Consider the following 15,810-nt stretch of genomic DNA (forward strand, 5'->3'; position numbering starts at 1 on the left):
GGGCAGAGCATGCTGCCTCCGGTCGGGAGGCTGGGCTCTCACGGCTGCCTGTCGTTCACCTGCTGCAGGTCACATCACTTCTCTTAGCGTCTGTTTCTCCCTCTGTAAGAGGGTGGCTGGCCATCATAGAGCCCCTTCCAGCTCTGAGGTCTCATGGTCTGGTCCTGTTTTAGGTCCTCCTCTGAGTGGATTCTGGAGGTGGAGAGGGTGGGGAGAACTGAGACTTAATCCTGGGGCTATCTTATTTCAAACAGTTAGACCTTCCTTGAAAGCCTGCATGTTCCTTAACGCCAAGGTTCGTGAGGAGCTCAGCGTCTGGGATGGGGGCAGGCCCCAAGCCCAGCGAGGCTCCGCCATGGCAGTTGTCTGGGGAGCATTTCCAGCAGTTCCTGAGTCAGCCTCTTCCTTCTGCTGACTCGGCAGCCAGAAGTAGTCCACGCGGGCTCCCTGTGGGCGAGCAGAGGCTGGGAGTGCTGACTGGGGGCGACTTGGAATTACAAAGTGCAGATGATTTCCGACTCTGCTGACCCATGCCGAGGGGTTGATCACTGGCCAATATCCTCAGTGTCTTCTTGCCTCCCTCGTCTATCCTCTTTACCCTTTATTCACCCCCAATCTCCTCCCAGCCTATCTTTCACTTCCTTCCCTCGAACTTGTTCTCTATGTATGGTGTGAGGTTCTGGGCACTTGCCCAGGCCTGGCTCAGGCTTAAGGATCCAGATGCCAGAAACCCAGAGAGTCTGAGTGGGGCTGTGGTCCTGTCATAAGAAATGCAGGGACTCTAAAGTCAGAGAAGCTGATGTGTTACCCAGGGAAAGTCACCTCCCCTCTCTGAGCCTCAGCATACTCCTCTGTCACCAAGGTGGTGGCACCTACCTCCCAGAGCTACGGTGAGAACACAGTGAGCCAAGCCATATAAAGCACAGCAGGTACTCCTTCTGCATGATCTTCCTTCTCCACCTGTCTTCTTAGGCCTAGGCTAGTCCTGCCTGGCTCAAGTTTAGACTGTTTAGTAGTTAAGAACTCTGACTTTTCACCAAATTACAGCCTATAGAACTTATTTTAGGGGAGAAGGAGTAGCATACATTAAAATATAGTATCCTTTTTGGCTCATAATATTCCCTCTTCCAGATGCCCATTTCTAGTCCCCAGAACTCACTTCCCCTTTGCCCTTGCCCCTGGGCCCTGGGGCTCTAGAAAACCTCTTCTGCTTTTAGAAATCTGGACTGTCATCTGAAGCTTTAGACTTGCCAGGTGGTCCCAGAACCATCAGTCCCTGAAGCCTCTAAGAAGTCACAAAAGCCAGTCTCCTTATTATCCAAGGGAAAACAGGCCCATAAGGTCTTGCCAGACTAGCTGAGGTCAGAGCTGGAACGAGAATCCTAGTCTCCTGACTCCTAGTCCAGAGCTTTCTCTACTTGCCTGCCTGGCCATTGCCTCCTCGTGGCGCTATGTTAGAATCTCACTGATGACCAGGGCTTGTGCAGGGGCCTGATCAGAGGCCCTTAGACGTCATGGTATAGTGGAAGGAGCACAGTTGAGCATCTGTCAGTGCTGGAGAGTCTCAGCTCTTCGTCATAACAGTTACCAGGCCTCGGGAAAATCCCTGTCCACTTCTGAGATCTGGTTTCATCCTGTGTACAATGAGGATGATGATTCCTGCCTCGCACGGTGGTGTGAGAACTGCACCCAGAACTTGACACGCTGGCACCTGGAGGGGCTCCTCAGAGCCTTGGCTGTGTCCATCCTCTGGTTACTGAAGGAGTCCTCACGCCAGGTTCTGCAAACATCTGGGGTGCTGTCATCTGGCTCTGTTGAAATATTAATGTTGCATCCATTTCACATTCCAAATATAACCCCGTGAGCCACGAGCAAGTGCGTATCCTTCCCCATTCCCAACTTCCCCTTCGTCAGGGTGCCGAGCTCAACGGTGAACCTCGAGCCCCTGAGGTGTGAGTCAGGGGGTCAGCATGTGTCTCTCTTCCCCCAGCTCGTGCCCCTCATCACCAGGAATTACCTCAAACAAGGCTTCATGGAAAAGACTGGTCCAAAGGTACATTCTACGCCTCCCCGGGGGACGTACATGGTCCTTGTCCCAGAGGGCAGTAGGGCAGAATTTGGGAGGTGGGGTCATGGGGAGCCAACGGGAGGGCCGTGGGAGGGAAGGAGGTAAGCCGATGTTTGTGAGTTCCAGAGTTGAAGGACGGAGTGTAGACTGAGCTGGTGAGTGATCCAGCAGTGCTGCAGGAACTTCTCCCTACCATTGGCCATCCCTCCTCTTTATCATCATCTTCTCTCCTCCTAACTCTAACTGGCCCTGCCCTGGGAAAGTGTAGCTGAAAGGGGACTCACTGGGGAGGTAGCTTTTGTGCTTTCCAGAACCACTGTGTCCTCCAGGCTGGGGGACTACCAGCACTGCCCAAGCAAGATGGAAACAGGTGACTGTCTGAGAAAACGAAACAACACATATACACTCATGCTTGGGGGCCGGAGGCGCCCCCGGTACATGCCCCTACCCCCGCACTCGCTCACACCCTTAAACTAACTCAGTCTCTGCTCTCCTTTGCTTTGGAACCTGCTCCTACCTCCAGCGTCTGCTCACTCCACTGATCTAAAAAGGAAGCTAAGCTGGCAGCTTCTGAGCCTCCCGTGGGTGGTCCAGAGGGGAGGAGCCTCTGCCTTAGTGTGTCATCCTCAACCTCAATGTTGGGTGGGGCTGGGCTCAAAGTCAGAAGTCTGGCAGGAGAGACTGAGAAGGAAAGAGAGAAAGGGAGGTGGCAAGCAGAGGGAGCTGCTTAAAAACATTATCCCAAAGTGGCTGCGGTCCAAGGATTATTTTGAAGGTATTCTGCGTCGACAGGATGGTTGTTAAGACTAGTATAAAATGTGTTAGGGAATCAGTGTGAAAGAAAGCTCGTAAAAAGGGTTGCACATTTCATGTTTTTCCTTCACCAGCCAATGGCACAGCCCCTACCCCATGGTTCTTGCCCCCAGGCTTTCTCTCCCCGGCCCTAGAATTTGGCCAAGGTCAGCACTTTCAGGTTTGCTGAGAAGTAGCCACTTCTGATTTCCAGAAGTTCCTTTTTCTATGACTTCTTGTCCACAGCCTGAGAAAGAGGAAAGTGCCTCTTTTTTCCAACTAAAGGCAGCACGTGGGGGCAGCAGGGTGCAGCTGACAAGTGGGAGTGACGATGGGGGAGAGGGGGGCGGCTGCAGAGCCTCAAGAGCACAAGCGCCCCTGCCTGGGCCCCAAAGAAGAGCGCTAGGACCTCTGGCTTCGGGAGCCTGGGATGGAGAACCAGGGGACTGGCCGGCTCCCTTGGTTTGATCTGGGTTGGCCTCCCACCCTCTGTCCTCTGGCACCACCTTCCCGAGTACGTGGTTCCCTTTTTTGCAGCAAAGAGAACCTTTCAAGAAACGGTGGTTCACCCTGGATTCCCAGGAGCGAAGGCTGCTCTATTACAAGAACCCACTGGTAAGAGCCACTCCTGGTCTCTAGTCCATCCCAGACAGAGGTGGGTTTGTGCTCAGGACGGTGGGGAAGCTGCAGACAAACACCTCTTCCAGAGCGCCAGGGCAGGAGAAACCTGGAGTAGGACACACTCTACCTCTTACCCATAGGGAGCTTCTCTAAGTCGTCTCTGTGCACAGAGCTGTCCAGACAGACTTTTTTCACCTCCCAGCTTTAGGAAGTCCTTCATATGTGTCCAAAATGCTGTCAATTATAGTCAAGTAAGTTGTATTTTTTCTTCTTGTCTCCAGGGCTCACTTCTGAGCAGGAGGTGAAGTGTTAAGGGTGTGGGCTTAGAATCTGGTTGCTGGGCTTTGGTCTCAGTCCTGCCCTGGGGAGGACACTTCCATCTCTGTGCCTCAGTTTCTTTCTCTGGGAAGCAGGCTTATTAACAATGCCTTCCCACATGTAGTCATGATGACTAGATGAGCTACGACATGTGATGCACTTAAGTTCTTGATTTATGGCCAGCGCACCATAAATGTTCAATATTATTTTAATAGATGATGTGCGCGATTTATTTTAGGGTATGAACCTTTCAGATATTGGGTCCCACTAAACAGAAATCCCAGCAGTGACCCCCCACTTTGTACCAAAACAGAGCTGCCCAGGCTGCAGCTGCCCTCTGCTCAAGCCGCAGCCCCCCCGTAACCCTGCACCCTCTGTTTTCAGGACGCTTTTGAGCAGGGCCAGGTTTTTCTCGGAAGCAAAGAACAGGGGTACGAGGTATTTGAAGATCTGCCCAAGGGCGTCCGAGGGAGTCGCTGGAAAGCCGGCCTTACCATCGTCACCCCGGAGCGGAGATTTGTCTTCACCTGCCCCAACGAGAAGGAGCAGCGGGAATGGCTGGAGAGTTTGCAGGGTGTCCTGTCTGGCCCCTTGACCCCCCTCAACCTCCTCAGTAAGATGCAGCCACTAGAGATTGTTCTTTCAGGGGGCAGAAGGGGCTTCTTCACTTGGGTTCAGTTTTGATGCTGCCACAGAGACCGAAGCAGAGGCCATGGCTCCTGACAACACTCTTTCCATTTTCTTCATCTCTTCCTACCAAAGAAAAGTACAGACAGCCCTCCTCTCTGCCCACCTGAAGTTCCTCTGAGGGGACCCCGAGGCCATTGGCATCTAGAGGAGTCTAGCCCCGGAGGAGCTGCCTGGAGCCCCTTCTCCACCCCACGGAGTCTAGCATGAGCCCCGCCTTCCTCTTGCCACCCCTCAGGCCCCCTTTCCTGGGAGAAGAGCGTGGTCTGTAATTACTGGCTGAGGTCCACCCCGCGGGGCAGCTCAGGGAGCCTGGGGTCCTCCCCACTAGTGGTGACGGAAGGCTATTTTCAGGGCCCTTGTTTGCTCCGGGTCTTCCCTCCAATCCTTCACTCCTGCCCCCGCCCCCCACGCAGTCTTCCCCGTGTGCGGCACCCTGGGAAAGAGGAGACGTCTGAGCTAGGGCAGCCCACTCTGACAGGGACCCAGGGCCTGGCTTCTGGAAAAGAGAAGTTCTGTGTCTGGAAAAGTACAAACTGATACATGGCCCCACAAGGCCCCCGGGGGAAGCCTGCTGTCCTTTGAGTCCAACTTGTGTAAACACAAATGCTCGTCACTGTCCAAAATCCCAAAGCCAAATAGCCTCACAAATGGCCTTGGAAATTGTCAGTGACGTTTATCGGCTGGTGCTTGCTTTTCTCTGGGGGCCTACATGTTTAGGAGTCTCTCTGGGTTTCTCTGCCTCTGCGTCTCTGGTTCGACTTTCCTCCCCTTCTGTGGTGCGTGGGTCCCCCTTTGTCTCTCGCTCTCGCAGTCAGTTTTTTTTTTTAATTTTTTATTAATTAAAAAAATTACAAGAAACAAACATTCCCAACACATACACTCAGCAATTCACAATATCATCCCATAGTTGCATATTCATCATCATGATCATTTCTCAGAACATTAGCATCAATTCAGAAAAAGAAATAAAAAGACAACAGAAAAATATAACAAACAGAAAAAAAAAATTTTACAGGCCATACACCTTACTGATCCCTTTCATTGATCACTAGCATTTCAAACTAAATCTATTTTAACGTTTGTTCCCCTATTATTTATTTTTATTCCATATGTTCTACTCGTCTGTTGATAAGGTAGATAAAAGGAGCATCAGACACAAGGTTTTCACAATCACACAGTCACATTGTAAAAGCTATATCATTATACAATCATCATCAAGAAACATGGCTACTGGAACACAGCTCTACATTTTCAGGCAGTTCCCTCCAGCCTCTCCATTACATCTTGGATAACAAGGTGATACCTACTTGATGCATAAGAATAACCTCCAGGATAACCTCTCGACTCTGTTTGGAATCTCTCAGCCATTGACACTTTGTCTCATTTCACTCTTCCCGCAGTCTGTTTTTGATTCTGGCCTTCTCTGACTTTGTATCCCCATGCCCTCGCTGCCTCCCCTCCCCCAAGTAGGACTGCCCCAGTGCGGTCGGCCCCCCTCACCCCCTTCTTGTTCCCGCACAGCTGCATCAACAGAAAGTGGCTGCAGCAGCAGGTGACCTGTGGGCTGAGGTGCTGGCTGGCCGTTGGCCCCCCCCAGGGCTCCTGGCAGGAAGGATGCGTTCTCTCGTCAGCCCTGGTTGTGCTTCAGGAGTGAGTGCCCTGCAGTCAGCAGCCGTCCCCGGTGGTCAACTGTCAAGACTGAAGCTGTGGCCTTTACCGGTGTCTGGGCCTTCCCCCCGCTCCTGACCCCAGGGGGCCTGTGGATGTGGTACCCCCACCCCACCCTGTCCAGGCCCAGAGTGTGTCCTCAAGGCTTTCCAGCTCAGGACTTGTCCACCCTGAGTTGTAGCGTTGCCAGCCAAGGCACCACGGGCATCACCCAAGTAATGCTTCTGCCCACAAAACGTTTGATCTGAATCTAATCATGAGGAGATGATTAAACAAATCCGTATTGAAGGGCATTCTGCAAAACAACTGCCCAGGAATCTTCAAAAATCTCAGTGTCATGAAAGATAAGGTTGACTGGGGACTGTGATGGACTGAAGGAGAAAGATACGGAACTATGGCAACTAAATGCAATTCGTGATTCTTGATTAGATCCTGAATTTTTAAAAAACAAGGAAAATAGCGATAAGGGACATAATTAGGGAGGTTTGAACATGAATGTGTATTAGCTATTAGCATTGTAAGATTGTGATAATTATGCTGTATTTCTGCGAGAGAATGCTCTTGTTCTAAGACGATATCTACTGAAGTATTTAGGGGTAAAATGTAGTAATGTCTGCTACTGACTCTGAAATGGCTCAGAAAAAAAGCATATGTGTATATATATATATGCATAGAGTATATATGTATATATAGAGGGGTGGGGTAGAAAGAGAGATACAGACAATTATTGTGCAGGATACTAGCAGTTGGTGAATCTACAGGAGATACAGATGGCTGCTTATTGTCCTATTCGTGCAACTTGTCGATAGATTTGAAAGCTTTCAAAAGAAAAGTTGGGAAGAAAAATAAAAAAACAGTACAGAGGGAGGTTCTGTTTGGTTTGATGGGAAATTTTTAGTGATGGGTGATGGTGATGGTAGCCCAGTACCGTGACTGTAATTAACACCACTGGACTGTGGACTTGGAAGTGGTTAAAATGGGACATGTTCTGTTATATTTTTGTTATCCTGATAAAATTTTTTTTAAAAAATAAGAAGGCACCTACTTTTCCCATGTCAAGAGCAGTGTCTTTTCTTTTTTTTACTTTTTCACCTCCGGCATGACTCAAAAATGTTCTTGGGAGAATTCCATCTCTGCATATTTTAGGAAAAATAAAAGCATAGTTAGTGTTAAAAAAGCAATGCTCGTGTGGATCACCGCTGTGCCCTGGAAGGAAGGAAGCGAGCAGAGGAGACTTCTCTGCTGGACCACAGGGCAGAGTGACCCGGCCAGGGCCTTGAGACCACTGGGAAACGCGCTTCCCCACCTCCTTGTCTTGGGGTTTTCTTCTTTAAAGTGAGGAAGTTGTACTGAATGCTGAGTTTCAGTGTACGAGATGAGTATTTTGAGCACTTCCTAGCCCTGCGCCAGGGCCTGGGACTAGGCGGGAACGAGACGATGTGGTCCCTCCGCCGCCCTTTCCAGGCCGCTGGGACAGCAGGCGCTCAGCAGGCTGCACAGCGCTGCGAGTGTTCCAAACAGGAAGGACAGACTGCTGTGGGAACCTCTGCCGTGGGAACCCTAACTGAGGGAGAGAAGGAAGTCTCCTTCCTCCCCAGAAAGTGACCTTTAAGTTGAAACCTTAAAGCTGTTCACAGGTTAGGCAGAGTGAAGAGAGAGAGGAAAGCACCCAAGGCTGAGGGAAGAAAGTATTTAATGTCCAGAGACGGGAAAGAGGAGCTAAAGGAAATCTCAGATGGCTGAAATCACAAGGTCTTCGCTTGGTGATTCTTCGTTCTCTTCCTCTCCGTTTGAGTGATGTATAGAAACACTCAGTGGAGACTCAGAGGATCTTTTACGGCTTTTCTTTTGGGTTCCCCAATCCCTGGACAAGCATCACCATCAGGCTGTCTCTTTTCTAGGCTTCCTTACGAACCAGGTGAAGAGGTGGTGGCTTCCTCCTCTGGCTCTGAAAGCATCTTGAAAATGTCTGTTTCAGGCTCGGTCCGGGGTTTTGGCATGAAAAAAAAAAAAGTCTGTTTCAGCACCTGCCAGGTGGTGATTTAAGGGCCACTTTACCTGTCTGCCTTTCCCCCCACTGTTTTAGTTTGCTAATGTTGTCAGAATGCAACATACCAGAAATGGAATTGCTTTTATAAAGGGGATTTACTAAATTACAAGCTAACAGTTCTGAGGCCTTCAAAATGTCCAAACTAAGGCAACCAGATAAAGATACCTTGATTCCAAAGAAAGGCCAATGTCTGTCCCACAGGAAGGCACGTGGCTCACATATGCTGATCCTTGTTTCTGGTTCCATTGCCTTTAGCTTTTGATTCCAGTGGCTTTCTCTTTAAGTGTCTGTGGGTCCTGACTTAGCTGCTCTGGAGCAAAACTCTGGGTTTCATCTCTTAGCTTAGCATCTCACGGAAAGGCGCATGGCAGTGTCTGCTGGGTTCTGCTTCCTGTCTAGCATCTGTCAGCTTTCTCAGCTCCTGGCGTGTCACAGGGCTTCGACATTTCCAAACGTCTGCATGTCTGTGGGCTCTGACCTATCTCTCCTTTGTGAGCTCTTCTAAGGACTCCAGTAAACTAATCAAGACCACCTTGAATAGGCGGAGTCACATCTCCATCTAATCAATAGGCCACGCCCACAACTGGGTGTTTCACATCTCCGTGGAAACAGTCTAATGAAAGGTTTCACCCTAAACAATAGGTCCATTCCCACAGGTATGGATTAAGATTGAAATAACATGGCTTATCTGGGGTACATAACAGTTTCAAACCAGCACACCCATGCTGTGAGCTCTGTGGGGGTTCACTCTTCTAAGTTCTAAGGATGAGGACACGAAAAAGGCACCGTTTCTGCCCTCAAGGAACTTACTGTCTAGAGAGGGAGAAAGAAAGTAAACAAGCAGTGACAATACTGCTCAAGGAAGGAAACTAGGATTCAAAGGGTGGGAGGCCCTCAGAAGAGAACAGACAGGAGGCAGAGGCCGAGTCTGCTGAGATGCAGTGCCTACTTTTGGTTGGTTTCCAACTGAGGTCTGGTTCCCTGAAGATTCTTTTGTACGCTTACATTAGATCCCCTTCTCCCTTTTTGGCTTATTAGTGCAAGGAAGGTCACCCCTTGCAAATAGAGCCTTTTGAAGATGTTATTTATTTCTTTTTTTTCTTTTTTTTTTGCTGCGGGAGAGGGGCTGGGGGAGAGGCGCTGGGGGAGAGGGGCTGGGGGAGAGGGGCTGGGGGAGAGGGGCTGCAGGAGAGGGGCTGGGGGAGAGGGGCTGCGGGAGAGGGGCTGCAGGAGAGGGGCTGGGGGAGAGGCCTTGAAGATGTTATTTTTGGTTAAGGTGTGGCCCAGGTGAACACGGTTGGGGCTTAACCCTATTACTAGAGGCTTTATGAAAAGAAAGCCACGTGGAGGAGTGGAAACTGGAAGTCAGAACCCAAAGAGAAAAGAGAGGACATGACCACAAGATGGGATAGCCAAGGAACCCAAAGGATGCCAGCCTGTCAAAATGCTACTGGCACGGGTGGCTCAGTGGTAGGCTGCTCGCCTTCCATGTGGGAGTCCTGGGTTTGGTTCCTGGACCATGCCCCCCACAAAAAACAAAAAAATGCTACGGACCCAGTGAGGAAGCCTTCTGGCTTCCAAAACTGAGCTAATAAATTCCTGTTGTTAAACCAACTTGTTAAGTGGTCTTTGGCATAGCAACCAGGGAACTGCCAATAGATGTAATATATATGACAATTCTAGTGTGAAGGACTGGGGGAGCAAATAAATGGAACTTACACTTATAAGCTTCTTAGATTTACATGAAGTGGTACAAATTAACTCTAAACAGATTATGAAAAGTGAAGGATTTATATATGATTGCAGCGACTAATAGATAAGGCTAAAAAGCCAACAAAGAAATTAAAATGGATATCAAAAGAATTTGAAGAACCCCAAAAAGACAGGAAAGGAGGGACAAATGAACAAAACCCAAATAGGAAAAACAAAAAACAAAGAGCAAAGTAGTAAATCTCACCATATGAATAATAACAGTGAATGTTAATGGATTAAGCAGTCAAATAAAAAAGCGAGATTGTCAGAGTGACTAAGAAAGCAAGATGACTATTTTAAATCTAAAGACACAGACAGGTTAAAGGTAAAAGGAGCATGGAAAAGTGTGTACCACTTATACAGTGACTACAAAAAAGCTGGTTAACTATACTAGGATCTGATAGAGTAATTTTCAGGAGAGGGATTATCAGGGATAATAATGAGTGACATTTTATAATGATAAAACAGTTAATTCTTCAAAAGACATGGCACCACAAATATGTATTTGTTTAATAATAGAGCCTCAAAAGACATGAAGCAAAAATTGACAACATTTAAGGGAGAAATAGACAAATAACCATGGGTCAAAAAAGAAATCACAAAGGATGAAGAATTATTTATAACTGAATGATGATGAAAATAGACCATAGAGAAATTGGGATGATGCATCTAAAACAGTGATTAGAGAAAAAGTATAAAAATCAATGACTTCAGGCTGTACTAGCCAATATAGCAGCCACAGTAACCACTAGTAGCTATAGAGCATTGAAATGTTACCAATGCAACTGAGAAACTTTTCATTTTAATTTTTAATTTCATTTTATTTTAATCTAATTTTAAGTAAGAAATTTAAATCTAAAAACTTAAGCAGTGTAAGATATGTTCCCTTCAAATGCAATGTAAGTATTTGGTGGGACTATACTGCATAAGATACTTATTATTTCAATTGTGTACATTTTTTTAAGTGATGAGAAAAATACTAGAACCAAATTTTATAAAAAGTGAAAATCATTCAATTAAGCTATTACCAAACAACTATCTGTAGAATATAAGGTATTTCTAATAATATCAAAGACCAAATTTTTATTCAAAATTTGAAAAAAATGTAGGTAGTTTTTCTAGTTTTAGATGAATTGTGTGATATGAGACTAATAATGAATAATTTGGGTAAATTCTGTCTCAAATTTACCCCAAGTTGTCTCAAGCACCCCCAAGTTAATGAGAAAATACTAATTCACTGCTTAAAAAATCAAACTCATAGTATAGATATTTTTGAATCTTTAGTATCAGTTAAAGATGAATTTCAGATAGATATGGAGAACTTAAGTTTTGTCATGATAGATGGTCACGATGATTCTTCAGCTAAGCTATATTGAAAATTTAGATTTGTTGAAGTTTTAAAACAAGGGACTGTTCCCTTACTGCTTTCTTCCAGGGTATGATACATAGTGAAAATATCTGTGTTCAGTTTTCTGAAGTGTCATGGATACAGATGTTGAAATTATTCAACATATATGTGTAAATGCTATGAATCTCTGCCAGTATATGGAAGTGTTGAAAGACAGTTTAGTGATCTAATCTTTGCCAATGCCTGTTGGTTGACCTTTGGATGAGTTTTACTAAGATATACTGTTTTGTTAGCTCCAATTCAAGATTTTCTTAGAATCAAAGAAATGCTTTCCAAACATTCAATAACCAAAAACATAAAATGGCAGTGTCATTATGTTTCTCACAGATATCATACTACAAAGAATAAGTAAATTTTGAAGCGCCAAGGAAAGGAAAAGCTTGTGACCTAATTGAAGAATTAGAAGAATTTATGTTGAAATGGAAATAGTTAATAATGCAAATCAATACTTTGACACACTTTTTCTAATGTGAATCAAGAGGCAGAAGATTTTCATTGTAATTGGCAGTGTTATGTAAATTGGCTGTAGAAACTATAAAAAAATTTGAGGAACACTTTACTGATATTGAAGTTGCTTTTAAATTTATGCACTGTACCTCTGAAATTGATGTTATTAATATTGACTTCATGCTAGAGTTAGCGTATGCATTCAATGTGGACAGGTACAGTTTTGGAACCGATGTGCTTTTTTTTTTTGAAACCGATACGCTTTTGCTTCAAAGTCAAATCAATTCTTGCATCCAAAAAACTGAGTCAGTTTTATCAATGTGAATATAAATATTAAAGAAAGATAATGTTTTGATAGTTTATTGGAAAATATTATTCATGTATGAAGCAATTTGGGTATGTGAACCTACTTTTCAACTGTAAAGTTTATGAAGCCTGAATATAGATCAAATATTTCCAATGAACATTTAGCTTTCAAATTGAGATGTGTTGTAAGTGTAAATGTATACCAGGTTTCAAAGACTTAGTATAAAAATATGAAGATAAATCGGTTGTTTAAAGTTTTATATATATTTTTAACATTTTTTATTGTGAAATATACCATATATGCAAAAAAGCAATAAATTTCCAAGTACATTTTAACAAGTAGCTATAGAACAGATTTTAAAGTCTGGTATGGGTTATAATTCCACGATTTTTCGTTTTTTCTTCTAGCTGCTCCCAGACACTGGACACCAAAAGAAATATCAATATAATAATTCAGCAGTCATACTCATTTGTTAAATCCTATCTTCTCTGTTATACACTTCCGTCTTTTTTGTGTGTGAAAAAATAACATATATACAAAAAAGCAATAGATTTCAAAGTACATCACAACAATAAGTTGTAGAACAGATTTCAGAGTTTGGTATGGGTTATAATTCCACAATTTTAGGTTTTTACTTCTAGTTGCTCTAAGGTACTGGAGACTAAAAGAAATATCAATATAGGGTGGGCCATGGTGGTTCAGAAGGCAGTATTCTCACCTGCCATGCTGGAGACATGGGTTTGATTCCCGGTGCCTGCCCATGCAAAAAAGAAAGAAAAGAAAAAGAAAAAACTCAATATAATGATTCAGCACTCATACTGATTTGTTACCCCCTACCTTCTCTGTATAACTCCACCATCAGCTTTGATCTTTCTCCCATTCTTTAGGGGTATTTGGGCTGTGCCCATTCTAACTTTTTCATGTTGGAAGGGGCTGTTGATAATATGGGATAAGGAGATGGAACTAGGTGATGTCTAGAAGGGCTGGACCCTTTGCATTTCAGGACTTATCTGTCCAGGGACCCATCTGGAGGTTGTAGGTTTCTGGAAAGTTACTCTAGTGCATGGAACCTTTGTAGAATCTTATATAATGCTCTAGATATTCTTTAGAATTGCCAAGAATGGTTTTGATTGGGGTTTGGCAAGTTATGTTAGGTAGCAATGTCTAACTGAAGCTTGCGTTTAAGAGTGACCACCGGAGTAGCTTCTCAAATCTATTTGAATTCTATCAGCCACTGATGCCTTACTTGTTACACTTCTTTCCCCACTTCTGATCAGGATAGCATTGTTGATCCAAAGGTGCCTCCCTGGGAGTCATCTCCCATGCTGCCACGGAGACTTTCATCCCTGGATCTCATGTCCCACATAGGGGGAAGGGCAATGGTTTCACTTGCAGAGTTGGGCTTAGAGAGAGAGAGAGGCCACATCTGAGCAACAAAAGAGGTCCTCCAGAAGTAACTGCTAGGCATACCTATAGGTAGGCTAAGCTTCTCCGCTACGCACCTAAGCTTCACAAGAGCAAGCATAGAACTCAAGGGTTTGGCCTATTGATTTGGGAGTTCCTAACGTTAGACAGAGTATCCAGGGCTTAATAGTTCCACGTATTTTCTCCCATCTCTCGTGGTACTTTGCCAATACTTTTTGATGATCTCTTAATATACTCTGGGTTGTATCCAGGCATTACATTAAGCTATAAAGGATTAAAGGCTCTCTTTGTTATTCTGGGCTCCCTGTGTTTGGGTTGTTTAAATGACCTATGCAGACAGTTTTGAGTTAGATTATGTGCTACAGAAAATTTAGGTTCTGGACAAAATAAAGCTTTTTTCTTTTGTCTCAAAGAGTAGGTGAAGTTCTAAAATACAGGCAATATCTTCCCTTACTCCGTATTTTGAATTACCTTAATTCCGACCTGATTGGCTTCGTTCTTATTTCTAACTACCAGGTTATACATATATAAAACAGCCTCTCAAAATCCAGAAATAACAATTACCACTCTGACTGCTATAAGAGCTTACAATCTAGGCCCCAGTTTTCTTATAAGTGTTTGCTAAATGAGATCATGCAATATTTGCTCTTTTATTTCTGGTTTAATTTACCTCCCCAAATGTCCCACAGGTTTATTCCTATTGTTGCATGCCTCACAACTTCGTTCCTTTTTGTAGCAGCACAATATTCGATCATTTGTTTACACCTTTATTTGCCAATCTACTTCTCAGTCAGTGCATCTTTCAACCAAAAAGGTTTTATATTGATTACATGTTGAAATTATAGTATTTTGGATGTATTAGTTAGATAAAATATATTATTGAAATAAAATTTACTTGTTTCTTTTTTACCTTTTAAATATGAGTATTAGGAAATTTAAAATTACATATATGGCTCACATTGTACTTTTAAGGGATAGTACTGACATAAGGTTCTACTTTAAGAAGCTAGAACAAGAAGACCAAAGTAAATTTAATATAAATAGAAGGAAAGAAATAATAGAGTAGAAATCACTGAAATAGAAAAAAAAAAGAATGGAGAAAGTAAGTAAAGTCAGAAGTAGATTTTTTTATTGACAAAACATAATAACAAACAAACATGAACATTCTTTTTTTTCAACATAACAACATATAAACACAAACATTCTTAACATATGAATGTTCCAGTCTTGATATATAATCAATAACTCACAATATCATCACATAGTTGTATATTCATCATTATGATCATTTCTTAGAATATTTGCATCAATTCAGAAAAAGAAATAAAAAGAAAACAGAAAAAATTCATACATACCATACCCCTTACCCCTCCCTTTCATTGATCACTAACATTTCAAGCTACTCAATTTATTTTAACATTTGTTCCCCCTATTATTTATTTATTTTTAATCCATGCGCTTTACTCATCTGTCAATAAAGTAAATAAAAGGAGCATCAGACACAAGGTTTTCACAGTCACAGTCATATTGAAAAAGCTCTATCATTATACAATCATCTTCAAGAAACATGGCTACTGGAATACAGCTCTACATTTCCAAGCAGTTCCCTCCAGACTCTCCATTACACCTTAACTAAAAAGGTGATATCTATATAATGCGTAAGCATAACCTCCAGGATAACTTCTTGACTCTGTTTGGAATCTCTCAGCCATTGACACTTTATTTTGTCTCATTTCGCTCTTTCCCCTTTTGAACAAGAAGGTTTTCTTAGTCCCTTGATGCTGAGTCCCAGCTCATTGTAGGATTTCTGTCCCATGTTGCCAGGAAGGTCCACACCCCTGGGAGTCATGTCCCATGTAGAGAAGGGGAGAGCAGTGAGTTTGCTTGTCATGTTGGCTGAGAGAGAAAGAGGCCATGTCTGAGCAACAAAAGAGGTTCTCTGGGGGTGACTCTTAAGCCTAATTTTAACTAGGCTTAGTCTATCCTTTGAGGGGTTAAGTTTCATATGAACAAACTCCCAGATTGAGGGCTCTGCCTATTGCCTTGGTTGTCTCCACTGCCTGTGAGAATATCAAGAATTCTCCACTTGGGGAAGTTGAGTTTTCCCCCTTTCTCGCCATTCCCCCAAGGGGGCTTTGAGATGTATCAGGGCATCACTCTGGACAAACCTACAAAATCTCATGCCCTACTCAAGGTTCCATATACTTAACATGAACATTCTTAACATATGAACATCCATTCTTGGTATATAATCAATGACTCAC

The 15,810-nt window shown here is 44.0% G+C and overlaps 1 protein-coding gene across 5 annotated transcripts in view; it reads left to right on the plus strand.

The window, feature by feature from the left end:
* The window catches only part of ADAP2 (ArfGAP with dual PH domains 2), a 29,926-nt gene extending 22,525 nt beyond the window's left edge, over nucleotides 1-7,401 (plus strand). For 4 of the 5 annotated variants that reach the window (XM_077165274.1, XM_077165276.1, XM_077165275.1 and 1 more), the window contains 3 exons: nucleotides 1,991-2,053; nucleotides 3,398-3,475; nucleotides 4,184-4,586. In XM_077165274.1, coding sequence (XP_077021389.1) covers nucleotides 1,991-2,053; nucleotides 3,398-3,475; nucleotides 4,184-4,483 — 441 coding nt within the window. In that variant the 3' untranslated portion in view covers nucleotides 4,484-4,586. Of the gene's footprint in view, nucleotides 1-1,990; nucleotides 2,054-3,397; nucleotides 3,476-4,183; nucleotides 4,587-6,010 lie in introns of those variants that run through there. The other variant, XM_077165272.1, reaches the window with a different exon arrangement.
* The last annotated feature ends 8,409 nt before the right edge of the window (nucleotides 7,402-15,810 follow it).

Source organism: Tamandua tetradactyla, chromosome 6 (assembly GCF_023851605.1).
Source record: "Tamandua tetradactyla isolate mTamTet1 chromosome 6, mTamTet1.pri, whole genome shotgun sequence".
In the NCBI taxonomy this organism is placed as follows: Eukaryota; Metazoa; Chordata; class Mammalia; order Pilosa; family Myrmecophagidae; genus Tamandua; species Tamandua tetradactyla.